At 36.8% G+C, this 27,333-nt stretch overlaps 3 protein-coding genes across 3 annotated transcripts in view; 1 reads left to right on the top strand and 2 right to left on the bottom strand.

The window, feature by feature from the left end:
* LOC134842921 (slender lobes-like protein) overlaps positions 1 to 27,333 on the top strand; it is a 305,507-nt gene that overhangs the window by 164,117 nt on the left and 114,057 nt on the right. The gene's annotated exons all lie outside the window — the stretch shown is intronic.
* Positions 554 to 9,385, bottom strand: LOC134841510 (uncharacterized). Its single transcript, XM_063857538.1, has 5 exons — positions 8,856 to 9,385; positions 8,006 to 8,363; positions 6,044 to 6,233; positions 3,660 to 4,244; positions 554 to 1,370 (listed from the first exon to the last, which is right to left on the bottom strand). The coding sequence occupies exons 1-5, from the start codon at positions 8,953 to 8,955 to the stop codon at positions 705 to 707; spliced, it is 1,899 nt and encodes a 632-aa protein (XP_063713608.1). The 5' UTR covers positions 8,956 to 9,385; the 3' UTR covers positions 554 to 704.
* On the bottom strand, positions 11,023 to 12,116 carry LOC134842538 (dual specificity protein phosphatase 19-like). The gene has a single exon (XM_063858924.1). The coding sequence runs from the start codon at positions 12,004 to 12,006 to the stop codon at positions 11,356 to 11,358; it is 651 nt and encodes a 216-aa protein (XP_063714994.1). The 5' UTR covers positions 12,007 to 12,116; the 3' UTR covers positions 11,023 to 11,355.

Here is a 27,333-nt window from a genome sequence, read left to right on the forward strand (position 1 = left end):
AACTGAGGGAGCATTAATTTGTTACCACTATCAACTCCCTATGCTTTTGCTTTGGAGCAATTTCGGACCAAGTTTGCATCCCCCAAAAGCAGAGTTCGAATTTTCAGCCAATCAGAATAGAGCATTAGACACGCAGCGCTGTGTAACACTCTCCTTAAATTGAATAGTGGGGTGGATGATCTTAACTTGGTCTATTTCGGGGAAGGGGGAGGATGTTAACTTGATCCGTTATTTATTTCGAAAATGAATTAGCATTAAAGCATATTTCCTTCTCAGGATCAACCGCAAAATCCCCCACCCCCCCCCCCCCCCCCCCCCAAAAAAAAAAATCAATTTAAGGGGTAGAAAATATGGATTTTTCATAAACTAACTTTGATTATCGCCTAGATTCGTTCAATCTAACCGTATTACTAAAGAAAATTGAATTAAAACATCAATTCATTTAATTAACAGCATACAAATGCAGTCGCGCATAAAAATGTAGAATAACCGATTTCCGCGAAAATGCATATTTTATACAGCATTTTTTTTTTTCAAATTATTACAGGCTTGGGGAAGGCATTCTACGTTAGGTCACTTAGGGGGGAGATTGTACGGTGATCCCCATCTCGTGCAGTGGCTGGCCGCTACAAAGTGACTTAAACCTTATTCTCCTACCAACCTCAAGAGTAGGTCATTTTTCTTTTTTAAGACTAAACAAATACTTAACTCTTTATAAAATTAGACACCAAAAAACTGAGCAGAATTGAATTTCTAGTCTTTTTGTCAATATTCGCAGAATTTTTCAGGCATTTTTCCATGTTTTCTATTACTTTTTCATCTGGGATAAGTTGTTGGATAAATTCCTGGTCGTTTGCGTCTTTTTCTTGTTGATAAACACGTAAATGCTTTTTGCGAACCAAAAGAGTTATGCTGGAAATAACTTGCGGAACAAGCAAACAAGTCCATGTTTCTTGTTTAAACACAACTTTAAACCCCTCAGGCGTTTCTTGTCGCAGGAAGTTTTCCAATCCAATTTGGAACTGAGCCAGAGAAGGCCAGCCAAATTGCAACACAATAAGTGCGAGAGAGAGATAGTAATCTGGATTTGGATCGAAAGTTGCTTTGATGCCATTACACACTATCTGTTCGTGCAGAAAGTGAGCTAAAATAGCAACTGCGAATTTGGGAACGTCACATGAATCCAGAAGCAGACAAGCGCTTCCAGAAACAGGAAACGCGGAGTCATTTGTATCAATTACAACAGCTTTTGACTTCGACCATAGTGTCCAAAATTGAGTTATTGCAGCGGCGTAGTTTGTGTCACGGTTTGATTGGTCAGATCTATCGTACGCTCTGCAAAGTCTTTCAATGTGGCGTGAAGGCGCGCTCTGAAATAAAAACATGACAATTGTAAATGGTCGGCTTAGTTGCCATAAATCATAGCTTTCGGATTATTGAATAGGTCAACATGACATATAAAATGTGGTATTTATAAATATCCAGTCAAAGTTAATGGATTTGGCAAAAGAAGAAAGCGATCAAAAATATAACCAACAGACAATTGGAAAAGTGAAAAAAAACAAGGAAACCTGCAAAAAATTGGTTGATTTTTTTAAAAACATTTTAAATTTCGAAAATGATATATCACGTTGAAGCTCTATGAATTTAAAATACTGGCTATGATTAGCTCTTTTTTCGTTAAATTATTCCATTTGGAACAACTGGATTATTAAATACTTTTTCGTGACCTTTTCACGTTTGCAGTTCGATAGCAGAGTTTAGCTTAATTTAAGAGAAGAAATGAAGTGAACATAATTAAAATCATAAGCCTGAATTTTGATTTTTTAAAAAAAAACTAAATTTCGAAAAAATACATAATAAAACTGAATTGCAAATATTTTTTTATTTTTGACTCTTTTCCCATAAAACTAAATCAATAAGGAAGCAGGGTCAAAGATATCTTTTGTTATTTTCTGCTGAGAAATCTAAGAATTGAAATCCCTTTTCTTAACTCAAAGTCATTCATGTTTTTTTTCACACCATTTGCTTTTTTGTTATTAGAGAGCGTAACTTGCTTTTTTTGGCAATTGAATTTTAAAGCAAAAAATAACGAAACACCAAAGTTGCGCGTGCTCAAATTTTAATATTTTCCTATAAAAACCACGCGAGCTCAATAAACTGACTTCACTTCGCTCATTAACACCTAAAAATAGATACTGAGCAATAGTGCCTTTCCACTTCGTGAATTATTCTGAGCACTGAGAGACATTTAACACCACTTTTTCTCGTCTTCAAAATTCGAAAAATCGTTTTCAAAATTTGCGATTAAGCGTTTTAATCTGACGCACGGCTAAATGAACAAATATATTAGCAGCGGAATGGACCCAAAGCGGACCCTTTGGGTGGCAAGGGAAAAAGATATTTTCACTACCGAAGGAGTCAGCATTTGGAACTATGTTACAACATCCAATTTTGACCGACCAATCCTAACAAAAACTAAGCGGGCTCTGTAACATTCCAAAAAGTGCTTAAAACTCATTTTTGGGATGATTGTCTTCAGAAGATAGCCAGCAGATGGCTGGAAAAGTAACAGAATAAAAAAACCGATGAAAAAAGTGCACGTAAATTTTGAACTTGTTTCAACTTTCGAAGCAAAATTATATCACGTTACAGCTTTCAATTTCAGAAATAATGTATGATCTTGAACAAGGCACACTTTTCACAATTGTTCAAGGCACACTTTTCTTGAACAATTCCTTTCAGAGCGGTAATCCCCTCGCGACATCGATTTTTATTCCGCTTGAATTTCTATTTCTGAAGCCATTCAACTTTTCGTGACCACAGAAAAATTTAAATTTGAGCCTAAAAAACTATTAGCTTTCTCCGGAAAACGAACGAACAGCCAACAGACAATAGGAAAAGAGTCAATGAACGGAGGAAAACAACAAAAATTGACTTTCGAATTTTGAAGAAATTATACGCCACTAAAGCTCTTCTTACATCAAGAACAATGATTGGCACTTTTTATGATAAAATTACCCCAATTTGACAAAAGTGTATCAACAGGTAAAGCTTGTATTCCGCTGGCAAACCGGAAAATTAAAGCCAAGTTTTGAAACTAAAAGTTATCACTTTGTTGTTTGATAGTGGAGTTTGCGTTCATTTAACAAACAAAGGAAGTGAGCTCAAAAATAAAGCATAAGTCAAACTTGAGCGTGAACAATTTTCGGATCAAACGTACAATCCCGCAACCCCAAATCGATTTAGCGGGAATGAAATAACGGTTTTTCAGAAATACACTTCTAGGGCAAAGTAATTTGATCTAATTAGTCAAAAAATCAATCGATACCAAATTTGGATTAATATTTTACGCTATTAAGTGGATAACTTAGCTACTCGGATAAATAGCTAGCCAAATAAAATAGCTACCCGGATAAAATAGCTACACTATTAACTGGATAAATTATTTAAAAAATTCTCCGGCAATACATTCCGCGCGCTTGCTTGAAATGAATACTTTATCCCAAATTTTAGACTAATCCTGAAAAAAATCATCACGACCCCAATTTTTTTATACTTAAAAATTACCTACGGTACAAATTATCGGCTAGCTAGGGTCTTTCAGGGTGTTTGAGAGAGATTTTGAAAAACTCCTTCCTGACAAAATGCAAACCAACCATTTTAATTCCTTCTAAAATTTTGTCTTCTGTATTCACAAAGTTCGCCAAAACGCCCATGAACTTCTGCACTGGCTCCGTTTGATCCAAATCTAACTCCTTCAAAACATCCACAGCCATTTTGAGAGACATTTTGAACTGATAAACATCATCTAACACAAATTCCGCAACGTCCTCAAGAAACCGCAAACATTGATCAACTGCAATCCTCGCTTCTGATTGGACGAGAGACGAATTGAATTGTGACGTCACTTTATCACTCACGTGAAGGTTTTCATTGATAAAACTGACGCCATCGTTTTCGCTATTTGCATTTTCGGCAGAGTTAGCAGTCTGCGTTTTGAACAGTTCCGTGTCAAATGGCAGTTTGACAAGTGTGATTTCAGGGAAAATGTCGCTCAAAATGTCCCACAAAGCGGAGAAATAACAGATGAAAGTTGAAATGAACAGAGATGCGCGTTCTGAAGACCACACGCGCAAGTTGGCTCGAAACACCATCCAGAGGTCAAGTAATGTAACAGTCGCTGGTGTATTGGTGATGGGAACAAACACGATTGATTTCTCATCTTCCACCATATTGAAAGCCTATAATTAATATAATATTTCAAACTCAATGCCTACGCTCAAATTATGACACGGCGAGAATTGCCAAAAAATTATAAAGAAACAAAAACATTTTAGGAGATTACACAGAAAACATTGCTCTCTCCATACATAATAAAGCAATTAAATCTTACGCAATTTTGAGAAGCTTGAAACGAAATGCATGCAAGATTGAAGGTGCTTCAAAAATTTAAAATCGCAAAATGAAGTTACTTAACGGAATCGAACTACAAACCCTAAACAGAGGCAAAGCGGAGCTTCGATCACTTGCGATACAACAGAAAAAAAAACATGAAAAGTAAAAAAAAAATGAAAAATTTTGAAAAAGACTAGGTCTAACAAAACCTAATTTTCGTATGTCTCGATAGAAGTTCATTCTAGGCAAACATGCCTATACTCGATTATCAAATTAGCAACAAAAAAAACTTAACGAACAGGAAAAAAGCCGACAATCTTTGAGCACACTCAAGTGGAGTCGAAAAAAAAAGATTTTATAAAAATTTTTCAAATCCCCTAGAAACCACAATAAACAACACTTGTACATGCAAAAGGAATAAAAGTTGCTTCCAGAACAAGCAAAGCCCGTCGAGTGGCAACGAAGCCGACGATCTTTGAGCAGACACCAGTTGAGCCGAAAAAAAATTCAATTCAAGCCCCCCCCCCCCCCCCCCCCGAAACTCTGAGCAACAATCGCACTAACATCAATTAAAGTTTCTAAAAGCACAAGCCAAATCCATGATTTGGCAAGAAAGCCGAGAAAACTTGAGCAGACAAATCCGAAAATTTAATTTTTACCGGAAAAAAAACATTCAATTGCATACATACTAAAAAAACAAGGTCCGGCGTAACCTCTTAGCCAAGTAGGAACGAACTGGAAATTCTTAGGCCTCAATAAACAAGCAAGTAAGCAAAGCAAGTAAGACTTTTTACGAAAAGTCGTTTAAGTGGAAAAATCTAGTTCTCGATTACAAGACACTTGCTTTCACAAGTTTTAAGAGCTATTGATTGGGCTCAAAGCTTAAATATTGATTGCGTTTGATGTTCAGTTTTTTCAAGCATTATATAATAATTTGAAATTCGGAAAATTTCGAGGACCTTATTGTTCCGACCACTGAAAACGGGAAATAACTTTGTATTAAGGTGTGTTTAAATTTATTTTCCTTCAATCTTTTTCCACGCAAAACCAGGAACCGGAAATGATCATTGGAATGGCTCGAGTGATGATATATCATATTTAAGCCTTTTTAGTCGGACTGGTTCAAACTCTGTTAAGAACAACATTCAAAAATTGCGAAAAAACATCAAGTTTCGAGAAAAACCGGTGTGAAGTTTTCAAGTTTTAGTCTAATTTCAAGCGGGTAAAGTAACTTAAGAAAAATGGTCATTCAGGCAAAAAAATTGGATTTTACTAAACGGAAATTAGTTTTGAAGCTTGAGTTAGCGCTTTCTCGGCAAAAAAAAACTATCTCGTTTTTTATAAATGTGGTCGGAACAATCAGTGCTTCTTGCATAGCAGCTGGCTATCCTTGTTAGTTTTTGGATTCGGAAACAATTCAACTGCAAATTTGAAATTAAAACAGCAAATTTAAAATAAAAAATTTCCGGTAGACGAGAAAGTTGTATGTAAGCGCTATAGATAATCAGGAGAATAAGTAAAACAAAATTTCAGCCACGCAATTCAAAGCCAAAAAATTAAGATACTACTAACTCCGTACTTACGCTGAAAATTCAATTGAAAAAATCTTCGTATAAAACGCCAAATATCTGAAACAAAACAAAACCTGCTCTATGACAGCCCAGTCATTCACTTTTGGACTGAAGTTGTTCAGCGTGAGTTTGTGGGATGAAGATGACGTCACTTGATGAACATACGCCGTTTGAAGAGTGAGTTTGAGCCAGTCCAGATAAGACACGGCCTCCGAGCAGTCGCCTTGCAGAAGACCAGCATAGACGAAGGAAGCAAACATCTCCCTAATCCAAATAAACTATAGTTAGACAGGCTACCGGCCTTAGATAATTCTTCTGAGATTCGCAGGAAAAAGATTATCACCATTTTTTAACACATCATTTTCCAAATCGAAAGAGTGACATCAACGAAATTTGATTCAACCCGGCTTACGAGGCAAAACAAAACCCACTAGAATACTATTCTAACATGGCTTTCTTTTCCTAGCATGGTAATATTAGACAACATTAGGGACACAATAACATACAAAATGCAACTAACATACGCAGTTCAACACATATTCGATTGGCCCGAAAATCAAATCATTACGCGTAATTTGTCCACTTGTTTAGGATTGCCAGTCACATTTGTCATATGTAACAACACCTAAGATCAGGGCAACCTATTTAAGCGGGGCGAATTATCTTGCTTTTATAATCATTCCGATGAATTCAGGCAAGCTAATTGGCCCTACTTAGGGCGACTACTCCCACCCTTTACTTTGCCGAAACATCGCCCTTTCCGAATCATTTCAGCCCCTATACCGTTCTTTCAAAACTTGATTTTATATCAATTTTTTTTCTCAACAGAAACAACAAATTTCGGGTTCGATGCATGTCACACTAAAACATGCGTTGATTCTTTGCCAAATGATTGATGGATTTGCTAAAAATTCTCTCAAATAATAGTAGTTGAAAGGTAGGTATTTTTGCCATCAAAATGTTGTGTTTCCCCGAAAAGGCAATCTCGCTCTTCTGTGCTTATTCTTTGCTCTCCTGTTCATTTTGCTCAGAAATCTATGATTCTCATCACAAAATCTAAGCTCGCTCATTTGAAATTTTAAAAATTCCTTTGATTCCTCTCCCTTGCCCTTTTGGTTGCCTCAAAGATCAGATTACCAAATGATGGTTTGGAATGTCATCGCTCAAAGGGAATTACTTAACAAGGATATCCGATTGCTGTGCAAGTAGCACAAAATGTTCCGACCATATTCATAAAAACACAAAAAATTTCTTTGTTTTTCTTCCAATTAATGTCATTTTCAGAGCATGGTGTGATAAGAGACCTATACCAACGCGTATAAAGTTAGTGAATGAGGCATAATCAAGAACATTGGTCTTCAAAAAAATGAATGACAAACAAAAAATGAAAAAAAAATCTAACCTTTTTTCACAATAATTTTTAATTTTGGAAAATTTTTATCGCCAAGAAAATGCTAAATGAAATTTCCAAAACTAGATTTAATCTTAGTAAAAATAAATTTTCTTAGTCTAAAAGACTTGAGTTAAATTATCAAGTAACGAAAACTTCTAGATTGATTTACTCGCTCGAAATTGAACTAACACTCGAAAATTGGAAACCAGGTTTCCTCGACACCGTAACACATTTTTAAAATATGATATATCACTTGACCCATTCCGATAATCATTTGTGGGAAGCAAAAAAAGAAAAAACTCATCCAAAGAAAAAACACATCCTAATACAAAGTTCCTACCCATTTTCAATAGTCGGAACACTAACATAGAAAAAGCCAAGCCTACATTTTCGATATGAATGAATAGATTCAGAAGTATCCAGAAAGTTTTTAACTAAGATCGTAGTTATTTTCAAGCTACAGATTACGAAACTTCAGCAAGTATCATGGAAAACAAGTATTTTTGAGATGTTTGTAATGCTGCTTTGCGATAGAGTTCCGGTTTTCATAGAAGGGACGGATGAGAAAACTTGAGGCGTGATGTTTTTGTTAAAATTATACATAATTTAATGGGTCGGGCGTGAGGAAAACTTCGGTGTTCACCTGACTTCTGACAGCGGTGATTGTTGTCTCAGTGCGACTACCCTTTCAGCCAAGGATACAAAAATCTCCAAAGAGTAGATTCTCATCCTCTCCACAAATCCCATGTCATTCACTAGCCTTCTTGCGTAACTCTCCTCGCTTTCCCCTTCCACGTGCAGTGCAGTGTTCCCACACATGAACAGCTTCACCAGTTTTACCTGATGACGCTGACTCAAGTTCGCCATCAAAGTCAGCATCTCCAAGCTCTCGTCAAATCTTTCACCCTTAAGGAAGTCTTGCAGGGATGAGAGAACTCGTTCGCCGCCAGACGAGACGTCTAACATTTTGGAAATCAATCTTGAAGCCTCATCAATTTTTCCTGAGCAAAAAAAATTGTACAAGTGAAAGTAGTTGTTCCGACTAACCCCGGGGTTTGGAAGGAACAATGGCTGAAACAGCTTTTTTTTTCACTCAAAATTAGGGTTCTCGAAGCATGATCGTAGAACATTGAAATTCGTATCGCATTTCAATACTTTTAGTCGTAATTCTGATTTCACAAAAATTTGTTCTGATATTTTTTGCTTATCAGAAGTCAATTTAGGTTGAACTATTTATAATTTCTACAATATAGCAAAGTAATAGTTCATGACTCAGTAAAAACATACTCAATACTTCGGAATAATCAAGTCCCTTTAAAAAATTAAAGGAGAAAATCTTCTTGTTTCATTTGAAATTTTTTGGCAAAGGTTTGAGTGATGGTATTATTCTGTGCAACTTGAACAGTAATTGTCTACCTGTTAAAAACATGTAATTCTACGGTTCAAACTGCACCAAAGATTTTTTAAAATTATGCAAACACGACACAACGTACCAGATTGCAACAAGGATGAAAAATTGCTACCATCTAATTCTGACTTTGTTTTCGACTGTCTTTCGTCAGTAGACTTGCTTTTAATTAATCTACTAGGCATTTTTTCTGAAAAATGTGCACTCCTCTTTAAATGTGTACTCAAATTGTGATACTAAGCAGTGCACGGAAAAATACGCATAGTAAGCAAATTTTCAAGCAAGATTTCTCGAGAATGATTGAACTCAAATTGAGATAGTAGTTATTGTTCCACCCATTACAGAGGTGTGAATGAAAAAGCCCAGGGCTATTTATTTTATTACAAATTGAGCTACCACAAAAAAGGACAGAGCGGATGGAGTGATATCACTTAAAAACCTTTCAGTTTCGAGAAAAACTGGATTTTTTACAACCCAGACTAAAAGTTTAGTAAAGAGCGGAATGAATTCGAATTTCATTTGGTGTTTGAAAGCGAGCTGACTTTATTCTGTTTTCACCGCATAATTAATTCCTTGTACATTTCTAAAGCATATAACAGCATTGATAAAAATCATCCGGACAAAACGAACAAATTTGAAAAATTAAGACTGTTTTTTTTTTCAAATTTGCGTACATTAGACGCGAAGTTATCAGAACAAAACTTGCTTACAATTCTACCAATTACAATGATACCATTTTTTTCTAGAACTCTGGCCCTTAAAAATGAGTCTTCAGAAATGTTATTTAAAAATGGGTTTTCAGAAAGGTTTCCTTAAAAATGGGTCATTGGGGCTCCTCCTCAATAAAAAAGAGAGCTAATTATATCAGGTAAAATGATGAGCAGATAATATCAGAGTGAGCATCGTATGTTGCTTAACAAACTTTAAGAAGGGCATAATCTGTTAATTTTTGTACAAATGCATATATTCTTGTTTGATAGCCTACTAATGTCATTTAAAAAAAAAAAACACTTTTTTTTAAAATTTTAAACAACTTTAAAACTTTTTGCGCTAATTTTTGGAGATTATGCTTTGGTTAAACTTTGTTGGGCTTCAAAGGAGGCTCACTTTGAAATGACTTACAAAGCAATTGACCCGTATTTTAAATGTAAATTTTGATGGACTATATGGAACCATAAATTTAGGAGAGTTTCCAATTTTCTTCGTTTTGTCCGTTTAATTTAAATGAGCACTACATTATCTGCGGGTTATCGGTTCAGAAAAACAACACATACAAAAACTCCTACAACTTTAGATGCGTGTATCCAGGTTTCAGGGTGTTACGCACTATTGAATTTATCAATAAATTTTTGCGGAGCCGGCAACTGGCCCGACTTAGAAGCACGGTGATATTATTGCTCCGACTTTCGAAGAGAGTGAAGAAGATATATGCTTGAGGTGGTTTTTTTCTCACAACAATTTCTGCAAAAGCTGACTGCGTATGGGTATCGATCATGAGGCCCTCGTATTGTCTAAATGCGATCGGATGCGCTCGATTAATAGTTTCAACACGTGAACTATCCCGCACTTATAATCGTTCCAAATTCAATTGAGGCTCAACTATAATTGATCATTTTAATTCGACTTGAAGTTTTAGCATTTTATATTTGATATTGGCAGTCCAAATTTGTAATTCATCAAATGCTAATTAAACAAAAAATATTCGGGCCAGTCGGAACATTCAGGGCTTTGCCCTGATATACGAGCAGTCTTGTATTACTTTTACCAGGCATTTGTCGAGAAGCAGCGGATAACCAAATAAAAACTTTCGAGACGCGTCTTACTTATGTTAATAAAATTACAATTTGACGATTTGCGGCAACCCAGTTGAGCCATTTTTAATTATAGCGACGATCCCCTTAAGTTTTTCAATGCCTTGGTCAGAATATTCCAAATTTTTTTGGAGTAATTCTGATTTATAATGTTGCTTCCGATTGCTGATTAGAAAAGCTGCCACTGTTCAGATCGATACAGAAAATTAAGTTGATGATTACAGGATTGTATGTGAACAAAAAACCTACGCTCAACAACTGGCATTAGCCTGCTCGGTATTTTCTACTTTTATTTCGTTTTCGCAAAATTTAACTAAAGATGCGGGTGATCTGAGATGTTTTTTTTTTCAGCTTAGAAGCACGGAAGGCCAATTCTCAAACTATTCACGAGAAATTGAACAAAAAATATCAGATTATTCTAGCTGATATGACAAAAAAAAATTAATAAAAATCTGAATTCTACAATAGATATCAGATATATTTCAAACGCATCAAAATATCGCTCTATAATTAGAAAATATCTATAGAAAACAAGACACAATTATCTAGAAAAAACCTTTAGTTGTAAAGGTATCAATTACCCCAGAGGTAAAAATAACTAATCTACCTTTTGAAAGTATACAGCAACAACACATTCTTGACTATATTTCAAGAAACGCTGAGCGCTTGGAAATTTTTACATAAAATGAGACAAGAACATTACCTGCAAATAAGAAATTATAAATTTAATAGCATTCGAAATTAAATATTTCAAGACACAAAAGATGGAGTAATTCAGGCTTCAGGGTTGACCGTGTTTTTACTGCCTTTTAGCTCCAGATCTATTTCGAATCTGTTGAGCTGCGCCATAAAGCCGTCATTTGGAAGCACGAATCGTTTACTCCGTATGTATTCATAGGCAGTTGCTTTCGTCACCTTGTCTTTCCACATGAGGTAAGCAATACAAGATGTTGGAGCACGTGATATTCCTGCGTTGCAGTGCACATACGCAGCTCCTTCAGATGTCCTTGCTTCCTCGATGAAATCGATAATGTTCTGAAAATGCTGCTGAATGTCTTTTTCCGGCATGTCGAATATTTTAATCTGCAAATAGGTGAAGTCGTCGGGAAATGAGTTCGGGCAGTAAGTGGCAAGATTCAAAACATGTGTGATTCCTATTTCTTTTAGTTTCTCCAGATTTCTCGATAAATCCTCTGATCCGACAAACAAGTAGGGCTTCAGCTTAGCATAGCTTCCGTCATATTTGTCATTCACAACATAGAAATCATCTGCCCCGGTTATAGGTCGGTTGTCTGTTGCTACCACGCCATCAGGCCCGATAGACTCATAATGCCTCTGGCCTAAATTATTCGTGCATTGAATTGTGGTAGGTTTCAACACCGATCGTGCATGTGCTAACAATTCGTTAGCAGGCAGTATAGGCATTGAGGCAGTCTGAAAACTATGTGTAATTTGAGAAAACTAGAAGCGACTGTTTTGAACTGAGACAATTCTTCAACTATCAACTGATCACATCAAACGTTCGCTCATGATATTTGTCTTCGTTGCACATCACTATATATAGATTGGCGTATAACGAAGCTTACGCTTCAGTTTAAATATAGTAGCAGCTCCGCGAATACTTTTAACTGCATGGTAGCTCACTGCCATATATAGAATAACAAACACTACGTTTCATTTTGAAAGTCATTTTTCATCGAAATGACGCAATTCTTTTAGCTGCAACGCATATTCACTTTTTAAAAGCAAATGTTGTATTAATCCATTGCATAATAAAAAAAACGAAAAAAATGTTTTTTCGTGGAGTTACGGTCCGCGCACATCCTGAATATGACTATACCACCGTTTCATAAATGCATCCAAACACATTTATAATGAATAAATCAAGTCCTGAGAAAATGCAGTCATCAAATGCATACATCATTTGAGCTAATGATGGCCTTTAAAGAATTATAAACAAAATTAAATTTTTTTGGTGTTTCTCTCTTAGTTTTTCAGCAAGTCTCTATAAAATTTTCATGGATGCTGATGCTTCAACGCTGGTGCATGCAAAGATAAGCGGGTTGCAGCTATTGCTCGACTTCTAACTTTCCTTGTTTGTGTTTGGAGTTTTTATAGACTCCTGGTACTTGTATGCCTCTTTGAAAATCAGTCGAGAAGCTTTTGCGAGTATCGAGTCCTATGTCTTTGGTGTCTAGTTAATCCTCATCACGAGTGGTAGTTTAACTGACAAAAAAATGACGAACTGACGTTGAATTCTTTTTGATTATTCATTAAGGTTATTCATTAAGTTCCATTCACTAAGGAAGAGGCGAGGCGTTACAATATGGATCCTACAGAGGCATCCGATTGCTGGAACACACATTTACAATTTTCGAAGTTTTAGAATACCGTCTGATACAATTGACAAAAACAGAAGGCATGAAATTTGGCTTTATGGGTGGTAGATCAAATACCGATGCATTTTTCTCTTTCGACAATTGAAAAAGCTATTTGCCGAAAATAAAGTACCCTGCATCGCATATTTGTTGATCTCGAAAAAGCCTCCGACCGGCTGATTCTTCCAAGCATGCTTTTATGTTTCTGGACCAATTCAAATCAACTCAACCTGTCCCTACTAAACTTTTTTGGGGACGCAAACAGGTCGAGAGCGATGTTTTAATTAGTGAGACTTTCAATCAATATTTCGCTTCTGTTTATCAAGTATCTGAAAATAGTCCTTCTGCTGGTGGTAGTTTGGCTGATTCGGAAATAAAACTTTCAAACCGTTTTCAAACAAGTACTCAACGTCTCAAGCTTTCAAACCGTTTTCAAACAAGTACTCAACTTTCTGCTTTCTAACAACATTGATTTACTGTTTATCACCGAAACTTGGCTCTATGATGAGATAGAGAATCACGAAATCTTCCCTGCTTCTGGCTATCACGTCCTCATGCGAATTGACAGAACTTCAGGAGCACATGGAGGAGTGCTTATTGCTGTCCGTGTGAGCCTGGAACTCAGTATTTTATCATCCTTTTCTTACTCTGATTTTTGCTGTACTATCATTATTGATTTCCATAAAGCATTTTATAGTTTCTTATTGATTTACAATCCACCTCAAACTTCATTATACAGAGTTGATTCTTCTGTGCTTGTTGAGGCTATGTTTAACCACCGTGATGAGGTTGTAAAATGTCTCGGTCTCAAAGTTGCGAAAGACCGAGTTGTTACCGCAGTTCTCGGTGACATCAACCTTCCTGATGTCTGCTGGAGCTCACACACTGCTACTTCTGATTATTCAAACAAATTTTTGACAGCACTAGAGGATCTTGACTTGCTTCAAATTGTTGATTTCAGCACCATAGTTTCGGGCAATATCCTTGACTTGCTCTGCGTTTCAGATCCTCATCGATTCATAGTTTTTCGAGGTGCCACTGCTTTTTCTGATCATTTTCCTGTTTTTGCGCATGTTGTTGCTGCAAGTTCAACTTCACATTTTACTACAAAGCGATCTGTCACTTACTCAAAAAATAGTCTTAATTCAGAAAGTTTCAGTCGGGCTATATCGCCCTTATACTCTATCTTGCATTCTAACTGTCATAATGAGTTCATTGACAAGTTCAACGAAATGGTTTGTCAAGCACTTGATTCTTCATGTCGTAAAATTACGGCTCGCAGAAAAGATTTTCCGTTCTATTTTTCATCTCATTCTATTCATATTGCTAATAAACTGAGAACTCTGAACAATTTGAATTGTTTTAATCGCCAATATCTGTCTCAATTAGAGAATGATTTCTCAAACTCAGTTGAACTCGATAAAACTCTGCTGATTCATCGTTTTTCGCCGAATTCTTCCAAGCATGCTTTAATGTTTCTGGACCACTTTAAATCAACTCAACCTGTCCCTACTAAACTTTTTTGGGGACGCAAACAGGTCGAGAGCGATGTTTTAATTAGTGAGACTTTCAATCAATATTTCGCTTCTGTTTATCAAGTATCTGAAAATAGTCCTTCTGCTGGTGGTAGTTTGGTTGATTCGGAAATCAAACTTTCCGAAGTTGATGTCTCCCCCAGTATTGTTGGCGAGCTCCTAGCTAAATGCAAAGAGACTCGTTCTACAGATAATATACCTGCATTCATTTATAAATCCTGTCACAGCATTCTTTCTCCGCTTGTTTCTTTCCTTTTCTTATCCATTATACAATCTTGTGTTTGGCCCGATTCCTGGAAAACTGCACTCATCACTCCTGTTTTCAAATCTGGTTCTCCTTATGATATTACTAATTGTCGGCCAGTTAGCATACTTCCTCCTCTTTCACTCATCTTCGAGCGTATTTTGTTCAATTATATTTACCCTCGAGTCCGATACAAAATTTCGAATGCTCAGCATGGATTCCGCAAGAAGCGTTCCACCATAACGCAAATGCTCTCATATCTAGATGAATATGATGCTCATGATGCCAAAATTCCTAGCGCTGCCATGTATTTCGATTTTAGCAAAGCTTTCGATTCTGTCAGGCACGACATTCTTGTACAGAAGTTTGCTGCTTTTGGTTTTGACGATATTTTTACCGCTCTTTTGATTTCTTATCTTTCAAACCGTTTTCAATGGGTTAAAATTCGAACAAGCATTTCCACCACTTTACCAGTTACTAGTGGTGTACCTCAAGGGAGCGTACTGGGTCCTCTGCTTTTCATATTGTTTATTAACGATCTTCCTGATATATTTAATCATTCAAACTGTTTTCTTTTCGCTGATGACTCAAAATTCATTTGTAAGACAAATTGCAGTGATTTACAGTCTGATGTGGACAGTTTCACTCATTGGTGTACTCAGAATGGTCTTAAAATCAATAAAGACAAGTGCAATTTCATTATATTCAATGGCAAATTTCCTGATTGTATTTTTGTTAACAACCAACCTGTTCATTCTATTAATTTACTCAAAGACCTTGGTCTGCTTGTTAGCTCTGATCTTACTTGGTCAGACCATATTAGTAAAAAATTTCTATCGAGCAATAAAAGCTTTCATTTTATCAAACGTTCTATTCCATATCACATTCCACTTTCTGTTAAACTCATGTTCATCAATACTTGTTTTAAAAGTATTTTATTGTATGCTAGTCCTGTGTGGTCTCCCTCTTTAACTATGTTAAGGAAGCTTGAGAATTTCAACAGGAAATGTCTTACCTGGGTTACAGGTCATTTACCTTATATAAAGCAACTTTCTTTAATGAATTTGCTTCCCATATCCTTCACGCTTATATTTAACACGACCTTATCCTTTTCCACAAAATGTTAAATGGCGACTCAGAACTCCCTTTTGCTGCGTATTATTATTTAAAGGTGACGACATCAAGATCCAGCACGTTGATGACAGTGAAACCCGCAAGAAGATGGTCAACCGAGACGTTCTTCACCCACCGAACAGCACGTGCCGTGAACTACATGCTGAAAACAACGGAGATCGACTTTTTCACCTCTTTGCGCCGTTTTCGCAGTACCCTCAAAGACTTCTTACTAGAGCGCTCTAAACTCTTCAATCGTGAAAACTCATGCACTTGGTTTTTGAAGCGCCGTTGCTCTTTCTGTAGATCCTAGTTTTGTTCATCTATTTATATAAATTATGCCTTATTTTTAATAAGGGAATTAATTCTTTTTTGTTGTTGTTGTTGTTGTTGTTGTTGTTGTTGTTGTTGTTGTTGTTGACCGTGTTCCAAGGGATCCTATGCTATGTGCTATAAGGCAAGAGAGTTAACGAAAACCTGGCACGAATTGTTACGTGTCTGTACACCGAGTCAAAAAAAATCGCCGACTCAAAGGGTGCAGTTATTACTTCAAAATTGAACTAGGCGTGCATCTAGGCACGGCATTTACCCTAATGATATTTTTATTAGTAATGAAAGAGGCTACTAAAACTTTTTGTTCCGTGGTTCCAAGGAGTATGCTATATGCAGATGACCTAGTGATAAACAAACAAACACACAAATAAAACTTTTGAATTAAAATGGATAATCATCCAAATCATAATTCAGCATATTACAGGCAATTTGGGAATATGTTCAGTTCTCCTTGTAGTCTAGTTTTAGCAGCACAAGGCATTCTCTCTCTATGGTTAGTTGTAGCATGCGGATCTTTGTGGAATGTATCTGTAAAGTTGGTGTCTTATGCCCATTTTAGTATTTTTGTTGAAAAGCGTAACGTCTGCTTTTATGATTTCACTTACAGGATCGTAGTTTCTGATAATACCTTTTCTAACAGCACTTTTCTGTAACCGATCGATGTTCTCTAAATCACTCTTCGCCACACCTCACCAGACAGGTGAGGCATATGAGATTACCGACTTGACCAGAGCTCAATATAGGTGTTCTAACTCATTCTGCGAATAGTTCACTCTTTTCAGTTTGAATAGTAGGAAGGTTCTTGATGAGATGTTACTACATATTGTTTAAATGTGTTCCTTAAAAGTTAACTTGTCGTCGAATATGACCTCAAGTATCTTTACAGTATTAACTCGCGTTATACCAGGGACTTCTTGCGGAGCAGGACCATTGGTGAACTGTAAAAGCAATTCATTAGTTTTTGTCTTGTTCAGCAAAAGATTCTTACTTGTGAATTGCTCCTCTAATTGATGAATTATTCTGATAGCGTTATCGCCTCTTTGAGTTGTACAACCGACTAGGGTTGTGTTGTGTGACATTCGACCAGAATGGACGAAAATGCGATTTCGAGTTGTTGGCAGCAGACCTTCTGAATTGGCCGTATTGAAGGATTAACAGTGTTGTTAGAACGATAAGTCAAACGGTGAAGGCTGGAATATTCTGGTGTTTCGGATTTTTAAAATTTCGAATGATGACGTCGTATTTCTGAGAAACTTCAAAAAAAGACCATTTTGGAAGGAGTCCGGAATTAAGACAGAACAACAATAGTTGCGACGAAGATAACTACGAGAAAATAGAATATCAGAATCGAAGCGGACAGCGTATTAGCAGAGACCGCTCCGAGTTGCAACAATTTTGCCGCTACAATCGTTGCAAGGCCGTTCACGACAACGGTGAAGGGTAGAAGACAGCCTTCAGGAGAGGAGATAAGGACGTTATTTCCCCGGATTCAGGAATCCGGAGGGGTCTCAGGACTTGAACTGAAATCATTTTATATAAACTTTTAGCTTTCCGGGTATGTCTTGAATTGAATTTATTTAACATCTGGAATCAATTTTTGACGATGAGAAGCTAGGAGTTAGGGGAAAGGTTCGATCCATCTTCGATGGAGATGATGATTTTCATCTACTGAACAAAAAAAAACATAATACAGCAAACAGTAGTAGCCCTGATTTTAGGAGTGACCACGTTGTCTGGGGTTACTGAGACCCAGCCATGAGCTCACTATTCTTGCATGTAATTAAGTTAATTTGAGCGTTCTGGTCGAAGACGGAGAAAAGTAACGTTTTTGTCGACCCGATGTTGGATAGACCACCAAAAGAACTGGCTTTGGTAGAGACGGTGAAAAGCATGTAGAGCTCTGTTTAGACGCTGGTCAGTCGTCTTAGGACCTAGCTTTTTTTTCCCGTCGATATGTACTTCCGGGCGAATGATACATTGTCATCCTCAAACGTTGTGATAGTGGTGTTTTCTTGAAACTCTATTGGAATATTTATGTCATTGCATGCGGAATTACGGTGCGCCAATAGTTCCTTTGATCACTCCTTAGTTGGTAAATTGCTGGGTCGATTTGTCCTTGTTGAGTGTTGTGTAGTGGGCTCTTTTTTGATTAAATATGATATCCGCTGAAATGGAATTCCAACCGATTGAAAAATTTGTACTTGTCACGAGATTTTGCAAAAACGCGGTTTGAAAATCGACAAGGATAAGACGAAGCATTTCATTTCAGGCCAAAAAATGCATTTCTCAAAAAACTGGAAAATATTAGTTATCTCATTGCCTAGAAACTGTCGGCGCCAATTCAGTACACTGGAGTTCTTGTAACCATTAGGTGCATAAGGTATGCAATATCCGTAGCAAAATACTTAAGAATAAAACTAATTGTTTATGTCTAAGATGCAATAACCTTTCCGATTATCACTCAAATCGAACTGAACATCTACGGATCAATCAAGTTGAAACCCCGAAACCTGTTAAACAGTTCTGCTATCTTATTAATATGATTACTGTTTAAGGATACGCAATACGTGCCATATCAGTCAGAATAGCATCATTTTCGTTGAAATGGATGCAAGTTACAAATCTGCCGTTGAATCAAATGTTGACGGGATTCAAAGTGTTTTATCTACGGAGCTTGTCTCCGGTCGGTTTTGATTTCATACCGTAGAGCCTGGACAAGACCAATGCAATACTCAGCCTTTTTTGAGGTACTGATAAAAAAAGCTCTTTTTAGGATTATAGGCGTCACTTATAACGAGAGTTACCAACGGAGCAGTACGGTAATAAACAGTTCTTGTTGACATGGACTTGCTAAAAGTGCCGTTACGGCTACGATAGTATGGCTTTGCTCACCAAAGAAAAAAAGACCTTCCACTGGAGTTTAGATTCCAGGTGAAAGAATCGCATGCAGCCTACAAGCTATGGAACGATTTTGATGAACTGCCCGGATTGAATGGCAAGTTAAAACGTGATAAACTCCAGTTAATAGCTGCAAGGCTGTTCAGACTGCCCGTACCTGAACCTTGCATTAGTCACCTTCGGGAAGTTCAACCAGGCCACATTGGGAGACCAGATTGTAAAAAATTAGTAGTGTATTTAATTCAGATAAAGCCAGACGCCTTAACTCAACCGAAACTTTTTGCACCTTTGTTGTGAAAACAATATAAATTTTTCCTTTTTGTGGTAATTACGTGCTTTTACTGCACTCGGCTTCTCAATCAGCATGAAACGAAAGAAAATATAAATAAATTTATTTAATTTTCGTGATGACTGTTTATCATTTAAATATGCTTGACAGTGCGTTAGATATCACGCCACAATCCTAAATCGAGTCAATATACTAGAAATTGAATAGAAGTTCTTCTTTGTGGTTATCGCCATTTCAAAACGAATGGAAATTTTCATAATATTGGAAGTTTTAAAAGCTAGAAAGTTTGCTTCCTTCAGAAATGCTTATAAAATCAGTCAAAGCTGCAACAGGCTATCAAAAAGCCGAGCTGTTTGGCAAAAAATTAGCTCGGTCTACTTCCAAAAAATTTCCAGTCGCTCAAATTGTTTATTACATAAGGTAAGTGTCACATTAAATAATTCGAATTTTACCTAAGTTGATTTTGGTAGGTTACCACTAACTTCCAAAAAAAATCTGGGATTTTGTATCCCCGCGCCATAATAAAGTAAGTTGTGTTGAGGATGTGCCCTGTTAGTGTCTTATGAATTTTCATTTCTCGCGGCCAGCTTTTAGCTCAGAGTTTCTTAATCAGAAACAACTTCTTCGAAAACTGTTTCGAGTTATGCAAATTACTTTAATATTTTGAATATAGCTATTTTCGACTTAAGTTTTTGAGAAAACTCCTGCGTACTGATAAAAAACCCATTTTTTTAAATATAAAGCTCATGAGAAGGGAAATTTTCTGACCAAGCCGTTCACAGCTTTCAAATTGAACTATTAGGAGAGTAATGAGTAGAGCAAAGGAGGAAAACGGTAGGGTAGCGGAAACCTTGACCAAAGTAGGGGACAATGAATGGTGAAAGAACAATTGACGAGAGGTTTTTGCCAAGGATCACAGACTATTTTCTGCGTCAAGCAACGGATAATGCTTCAGCTACGAACCTCAGACACTCTTCTGACGATGAGAGGCTAGGAGTTAGGGGAAAGGGTTGATCCATCTTCGACGGAGATGATGATTTTTATCTATTGAACAAAAACAATAGTAATAAAACAAATAGTAGTAGCCCTGTTTTTAGGAGTGACCTCGTGGTCTGAGGGTACTGAGACCCAGCCATGAGCTCACTAGTTTTGCATGTAATTAAGTTATATTGAGCGTTCTGATCGAAGCCGGAGAACAGTAACGTTTTTGTCGACCCGATGTTGAAAAGACCACCAAAAGAACTGGCTTTGGTAGAGACGGTGAAAAGCATGTAGAGCTCTGTTTAGACGTTGGCCAGTCGTCTTAGGACTTAGCTTTTTTCCGTCGATATGTACTTCCGGGCGAATGTTACATTGTCATCCGCAAACGTTGTGATAAGGTTGTTTTCTTGAAACTTTATTGGAATACTTATGTCATTGCATGCGGAATTACGGTGCGCCAATAGTTCATTTGGGCACTCCTTGGTTGGTAAATTGCTGGGTCGATTTGTCCCTTTTGAGTGTTGTGTAGTGGGCTCTTTTTTTGATGAAATATGATATCCGCTGAAATGGAATTCCAACCGATTGAAAAATTTTTACTTGTCACGAGATTTTGCAAAAACGCGGTTTGAAAATCGACAAGGATAAGACGAAGCATTTCATTTCTCGCAAAAAAATGCATTTCTCAATACTTAAGAATAAAACTAATTATTTATGTCTAAGATGCAATAACTTTTCCGATTATCACTCAAATCGAACTGAACCTCTACGGATCAATCAAGTTGAAACCCTGAAACCTGTTAAACAGTTCTACTATCTGGTTAATATGATTACCGTTTAAGGATACGCAATACGTGCCATATCAGTCAGAATAGCATCTTTTTCGTTGAAATGGCTGCAAGTTACAAATCTGCCGCTGAATCAAATGTTAACGGGATTCAAAGTGTTTTATCTACGGAGCTTGTCTCCGGTCGGTTTTGATTTCATACCGTAGAGCCTGGACAAGACCAATGCAATACCCAGTTTTTTTGAGGTACTGATAAGAAAGCTCTTTTTAGGATTATAGGCGTCACTTATAACGACAGTTACCGACGGAGCAGTACGGTAATAAACAGTTCTTGTTGACGTGGACTTGCTAAAAGTGCCGTTACGGCTACGATAGTATGGCTTTGCTCACCAAAGAGGAAAAGACCTTCCACTGGAATCAACAGACCGTGTTTCGATTCCAGGTGAAAAAATTGCATGCAGCCTACAAGCTATGGAACGATTTTGATAAACTGCGCGGTATGAATGGCAAGTTAAAACGTGAGGTTACCACTAAATTCCAAAAGAAATCTGGGATTTTGTATCTCCTACGCCATAATAAAGTAAGTTGTGTTGAGGATGTGCCCTGTTAGCGGCTTGTGAATTTTCATTTCTCGCGGCCAGCTTTTAGCTCAGAGTTTCCTAATCAGAAACAACTTCTTTGAAAACTGTTTCGAATTATGCAAATTACTTTAATATTTTGAATATAGCGATTTTCGTCTTAAATTTTTGAGAAAACTCCTACATACTGATAAAATACCCATTTTTTTAAAATATAAAGCTCATGAGAACGGAAATTTCTGACCAAGCCGTTCACAGCTTTCAACTTGAGCTATTAAGAGAGTAATGAGTAGAGCGAAGGAGGAAAACGGTAAGGTAGCGTAAACCTTGGCCAAAGTAGGGGACAATGGTGAAAGAACAATTGACGAGAGGTTTTTTCCAAGGATCACAGACTATTTTCTGCGTCAAGCAACGGATAATGCTTCAGCTACGAACCTCAGCCACTCTTGGAACTTTCAATTGGTTGTTGACAGACAAAACAGGAAGCTAGACTGAAAACTGTAAAAGTATTAGATCAAATTAGCTTGTCGTGATGGATGGAGAAGTTTCTGTTTATGGGAATTAGCATCCAGTCCGACACAAATTCAATTCGATCCAATTTTTGACTTAGAAATGTTTTGTCGGATTAGAGGAAAAATGACATGCCTGGTAAAAATTCATGCGGAAGCGAGGTGGTTGCAAGGTCCTACACAAAAAAACGTGAGACATCGGGAGATAAAGGAAATGAAAAAACTAGGAAAAGTCTGAAAGACAACAGAATGTTGGCCGTACTTTGTGATAAAGAAACCGGTCTTAGCGTCATGCTTATGAAGCAAAACTGTCCCAAGTGCTAGAATCAGGACAGTCATTTAGTTGTTCTATAAACTGGAAAAAAATCATAAAGAACTAGTGCCATGAAAGTAACTGATGAGAAAAAAAGATCGTTCCATTGTAATGCTGAGGTCTATTGGTGGTCAATCGTCACGTTTTTTTGGGTTGGTTAAAGTACATTATTAGATATTCCCCTGATAATTGTCCTCTTTCTACCCGGTAGCTATTTTAAGATACTGAAAGAATTACTAGCTAGATATTTTGATAAGATCGAGTTGGCTTACTTTGAGACTAACAATGAATTGGCTGTGGAAAAGATTGCGAACACCAAATTAGATTTGAAAAAGAATATCATTTCCGTTGATTTGGAATCCTGTTCATAAAATTGTCACTTAACCATGCAATTGATGTTGCCATCACAAATTTTCACAGCCAGAGTGACCTGTCAAGTAGTACACTGAAACACTTATTGTACACCGCTCTTAATAATGTTTATCTTAAATGAAACAACTCATGGTTTTTACAGAAGTAAGGATTGGAACTGGGTGCATGCCTGGCAGTCATTTTGTCAAATCCTTTTGGCGTGAAATTATCCTGGCTAGAGATATCTCTCGATATCCTTTTGAATATGACTGGAAAATCCCCAAAAAGCATTAAAAAATTGATTTTCAGAACCAACGAAGTAGAATGTGAGGGTCGTTTGAATTGGTAATCGGTTGAAGTTGTGGCGGCATATTTGCTTGTGGGAGCATATGGGTTGAGGATTATAAAAGCAAATCAGAAAAGAAAGGGTTCTGCATATCGTGCAAGAAGCTCGAATTTGGGCGGTTTATAACAATTCTGAAGCTCTTACTATGATATGTAGACCACATTGAGAGGACTGTAAATGGCGACTCGAACGTGTTATTACGGACGCAAACAAATTGCACCCTTCATTAAAGTTCACAGTTCATACACCTGATGAGAACGGTAACTTGGTTTTTTAGACAAAAAAAAATTAGCAAGAAAAAAGTTAAATGGTTGTAGTTGCAAAAAAACAAAAGATACAGGGACGCTTGTAAATTTTGGAACTTGCCACCACTGCAGTACAAGAGAAACATAATAGAGGGTACGGTGAACCTCTTTTGTAGAAGCACATTTAAATAGAATTTTTACCTTAAAGCATTGTTTTCAATAGCAAAATGCAGCAAGGAAAAGAAAATCAAAAAATAGAAGATTGGTTATCCAAAGTTGAATTGCAAATGTTGAAAAAATGGGCAGAACTTAAAATAACAAAGAGACAAACTCGGGTAACAAATGAAAGTCGAAACGCAAAACCCCTAAATATCATTCTTCAGTATCAAGAAATTGCACAGCATGACCAACGTACAAATCCTGTTTACGACACGGAAACTGAAAAATGTTTTTTTTTCCCTAAATAGTCCTTTACGCATAATTTTGAATCCATTGTAGTCTACAAAAAGACTTGCTGAGGATTTAATGCCTGACCTATTCCTCTGGATGTCACAGTCGAACCTTCCGGTGCAGTTTGGAAGTAGCATTGGTCGTTTTAAGGTGACAATGTAAGCAGAAAGGAGGTTCAAAATATTCAGCAATTGTAAGCTTTCAAAATTTGCTTTTGGACCTGATTTCTCAGTAACGTTGATATCGCTTTTTTATTGGTTAAAACGTGTCACACACATAATAGTCGGATAAGACAGAATAAACAGTATAAACAAGACAAAAAGAAGACCCATTGCAATATTGAAATCATGCTCATGAAGCAAAAGTGTCCCAAGTCCTACGATCAGGACAGTCATTTAGTTGTTCTATAAACTGAAAAAAAATTAATAAAGAATTAGTGACCATGAAAAAAACTGATGAGATTAAAGATCGTTCCATTGTAATGCTGAGGTCTACTGGTGGTCAACCGTCACGTTTTTTAGACTGGTTAAGGTACATTTATAGATACTCCACTGATACTTGTCCTATCTCTACCCGGTAGCTATTTTTAGATACTGAAAAAATTACTAGCTAGATATTTTGATAAGATTGAGTTGTCACACATTGAGACTAATAATGAATTGGCTGTGGTAAAGATTGAGAATACCAAATTAGATTTTCATAAGAGTATCATATCCGTTGATTTGGAATCCTGTTCACAAAATTGTCCTTTTAAACACGCAATTGATGTTGCCATCACAAATTTTTACAGCCAGAGTGACCTGTCAAATAGTACACTGAAACATTTATTGTACACCGCTCTTAATAATGTTCATCTTAATTGAAACAACTCATGGTTTTTACAGCACTATGGATTGGACCTGGGTGCATCCCTGGCAGTCATTTTGGCAAATGATTTTGGCGTGAAAGTATCCTTCAAGAGATATCTCTCAAGAAGATGATATTCTTTTGAATATGACTCGAAAATCCCCAAAATGCAATAAAAAAAATTTTCAGAACCAACGAAGTATCATGTGAGGGTAGTTTGAATTAATAATCGGTTGAAGTTGTGGCGGCATATCGGGTTGTGGAGGCATGTCGGTTGAGGAATATAAAGGCAAATCAGAAAAGAAATAGTTTGCATATCGTGCAAGAAAAAACTCAAAAATGGGCTGTTTTTAACAGTACTGAATCTCTTCCTATGATGTGTAGACCACATTGTGAGGACTGTAAAGGGCGACTCGACGTGTTATTGCAAGACGCAAATAAATTGCATCCTAATTAATAGTTCACAGTTCATACATCTGATGAGAACGGTAACTTGTTTTTTTTAGACAATAAAGCAAATTACGATGTCAACCAAGAAGTTAGATAGTTGTAGTAGCAAAAACAAAAGATACAGGGACGCCAGTAAACTTTACAACTTGTCCACCACTGCAGTACAAGAGAAACATGTTAGAGGGTACGGTGTACATGGTTTGCAGAAGCACATTTACATAGAATTTTCACCATAAAGCATTGCTGATCAATAGCAATATGCAGCAATGAAGTGAAAACCAAAACCTAGAGGATTGGTCTTTCAAAGTTGAATTGCGAACGCTAAAAAAAATTGGGCATAACTAAAAACAACAAAAAGACAAACTCGGGTAACAAATGAAAGTCGAAACGCAAAACTCCTAAATCTCATTCTTCAGTATCAAGAAACTGCACAGCATCATATACATTCAAATCCTGTTTACGACACGGAAATTGAAAAACGCTATTCTTTTCCCCAAGTCGTCATTTTCGCATAATTTTGAAACCATTGTAGTCTGCAAACAGACTTGTTGTGGATTTAATCCCTGAGATATTCCTCTGGATGGCACAATCGAACCTTCGGGTGCATGTTGGAAGTAGCATTGGGCGTTTTAATGTGACAATGAAAGCAGAAAGGAGGTTCAGAATACTCAGAAACTGTAAGTTTTCAGATATTTGCTTTTGGACCCGATTTCTCAGAAAAGTTTATATTATCAACAGTCGGTTACGAGGGAAAGAAGACCCATAGCAATATTTAAACCAAGCTTATGAAGCAAAACTGTCCCAGGTGCTAGAATCAGGACAGTCATTTAGTTGTTCTATAAACTGGAAAAAAATCATAAAGAACTTGTGACCATGAAAGTAACTGATGAGAAAAAAAGATCGTTCCATTGTAATGCTGAGGTCTACTGGTGGTCAACCGTCACGTTTGTTTGGACTGGTTAGAGTACATTAATAGATACTCCACTGATACTTGTCCTCTTTCTACCCCGTAGCTATTTTAAGATACTGAAAAAATTAGTAGCTGGATATTTTGATAAGATCGAGTTGGCATACATTGAGACTAACAATGAATTGGCTGTGAAAAAGGTTGAGAACACCAAATTAGATAGGAAAAAGAGTATCATTGTTGTTGATTTGGAATTCTGTTTAAAAAACTGTCACTTAAACACGCAATTGATGTTGCCATCACAAAATTTTACAGCCAGAGTGACCTGTAAATAGTCTACTGAAACACTTTTCGTACACCGCTCTTAATAATGTTCATCTTAAATGAAACAACACATGGTTTTTACAGAACTATGGATTGGACCTGGGTGCATCCCTGGCAATCATTTTGGCAAATCAGTTTGGCGTGAAATTATCCTGGCTAGAGATATCTCTCAAGAAGATGATATCCTTTTGAATATGACTGGAAAATCCCCAAAATGCAAAAAAATGCAAATCGAACGTGTTATTGCAAGACGCAAATAGATTGCACCCTAATTTACAGTTCACAGTTCATACACTTGATGAGAACGATAACTTGCTTTTTTCAGACAAAAAAAAGAAGATGGCAGCAAAGAAGTTAGATGGTTGTAGTAGCAAAAAACAAAAGATACAGGGATGCTTGTAACTTTTAAAACTTGCGCACCACTGCAGTACCTGAGAAACATAATAGAGGTTACGGTGTACATGGTTTGTAGAAGCACATCTTCATGGAATTTTTACCATAAAGCATTGTTGATCAATAGCAAAATGCAGCAATGAAAAGAAAACCAAAACCTAGAAGATTTGTCAACCAAAGTTGAATTGCGAACGCTAAAAAAACTAAGCATAACTAAAAACAACAAAAAGACAAACTCGGGTAACAAATGAGAGTCGAAACGCAAAACCCCTGAATCTCATTCTTCAGTATCAAGAATTTTCACAGCATCACCAACTTACAAATCCTGTTTACTACACGGAAAATGAAAAACGTTTTTTTTTCCCGAAATAGTCCTTTTCGCATAATTTTGAATCCATTGTAGTCTACAAAAAGACTTGCTGTGGATTTAATGCCTGAGCTACTCCTCTGGATGGCACAGTCGAACCTTCCGGTGCAGGTTGGAA

This window comes from Symsagittifera roscoffensis, chromosome 3 (genome assembly GCF_963678635.1).
Source record: "Symsagittifera roscoffensis chromosome 3, txSymRosc1.1, whole genome shotgun sequence".
NCBI lineage: Eukaryota > Metazoa > Xenacoelomorpha > Acoela > Convolutidae > Symsagittifera > Symsagittifera roscoffensis.

Coding starts and splice junctions, on each gene's coding strand:
- LOC134841510 (XM_063857538.1), bottom strand. CDS start 8,955: ATGCCTAGTAGATTAATTAAAAGCAAGTCTACTGACGAAAGACAGTCG. Junction 6,234..8,005: donor TCACCGCTGTCAGAAGTCAG/GTGAACACCGAA, acceptor TATTTGGATTAG/GGAGATGTTTGCTTCCTTCG. Junction 1,371..3,659: donor TTTTAGAAGGAATTAAAATG/GTTGGTTTGCAT, acceptor TTTTTATTTCAG/AGCGCGCCTTCACGCCACAT.
- LOC134842538 (XM_063858924.1), bottom strand. CDS start 12,006: ATGCCTATACTGCCTGCTAACGAATTGTTAGCACATGCACGATCGGTG.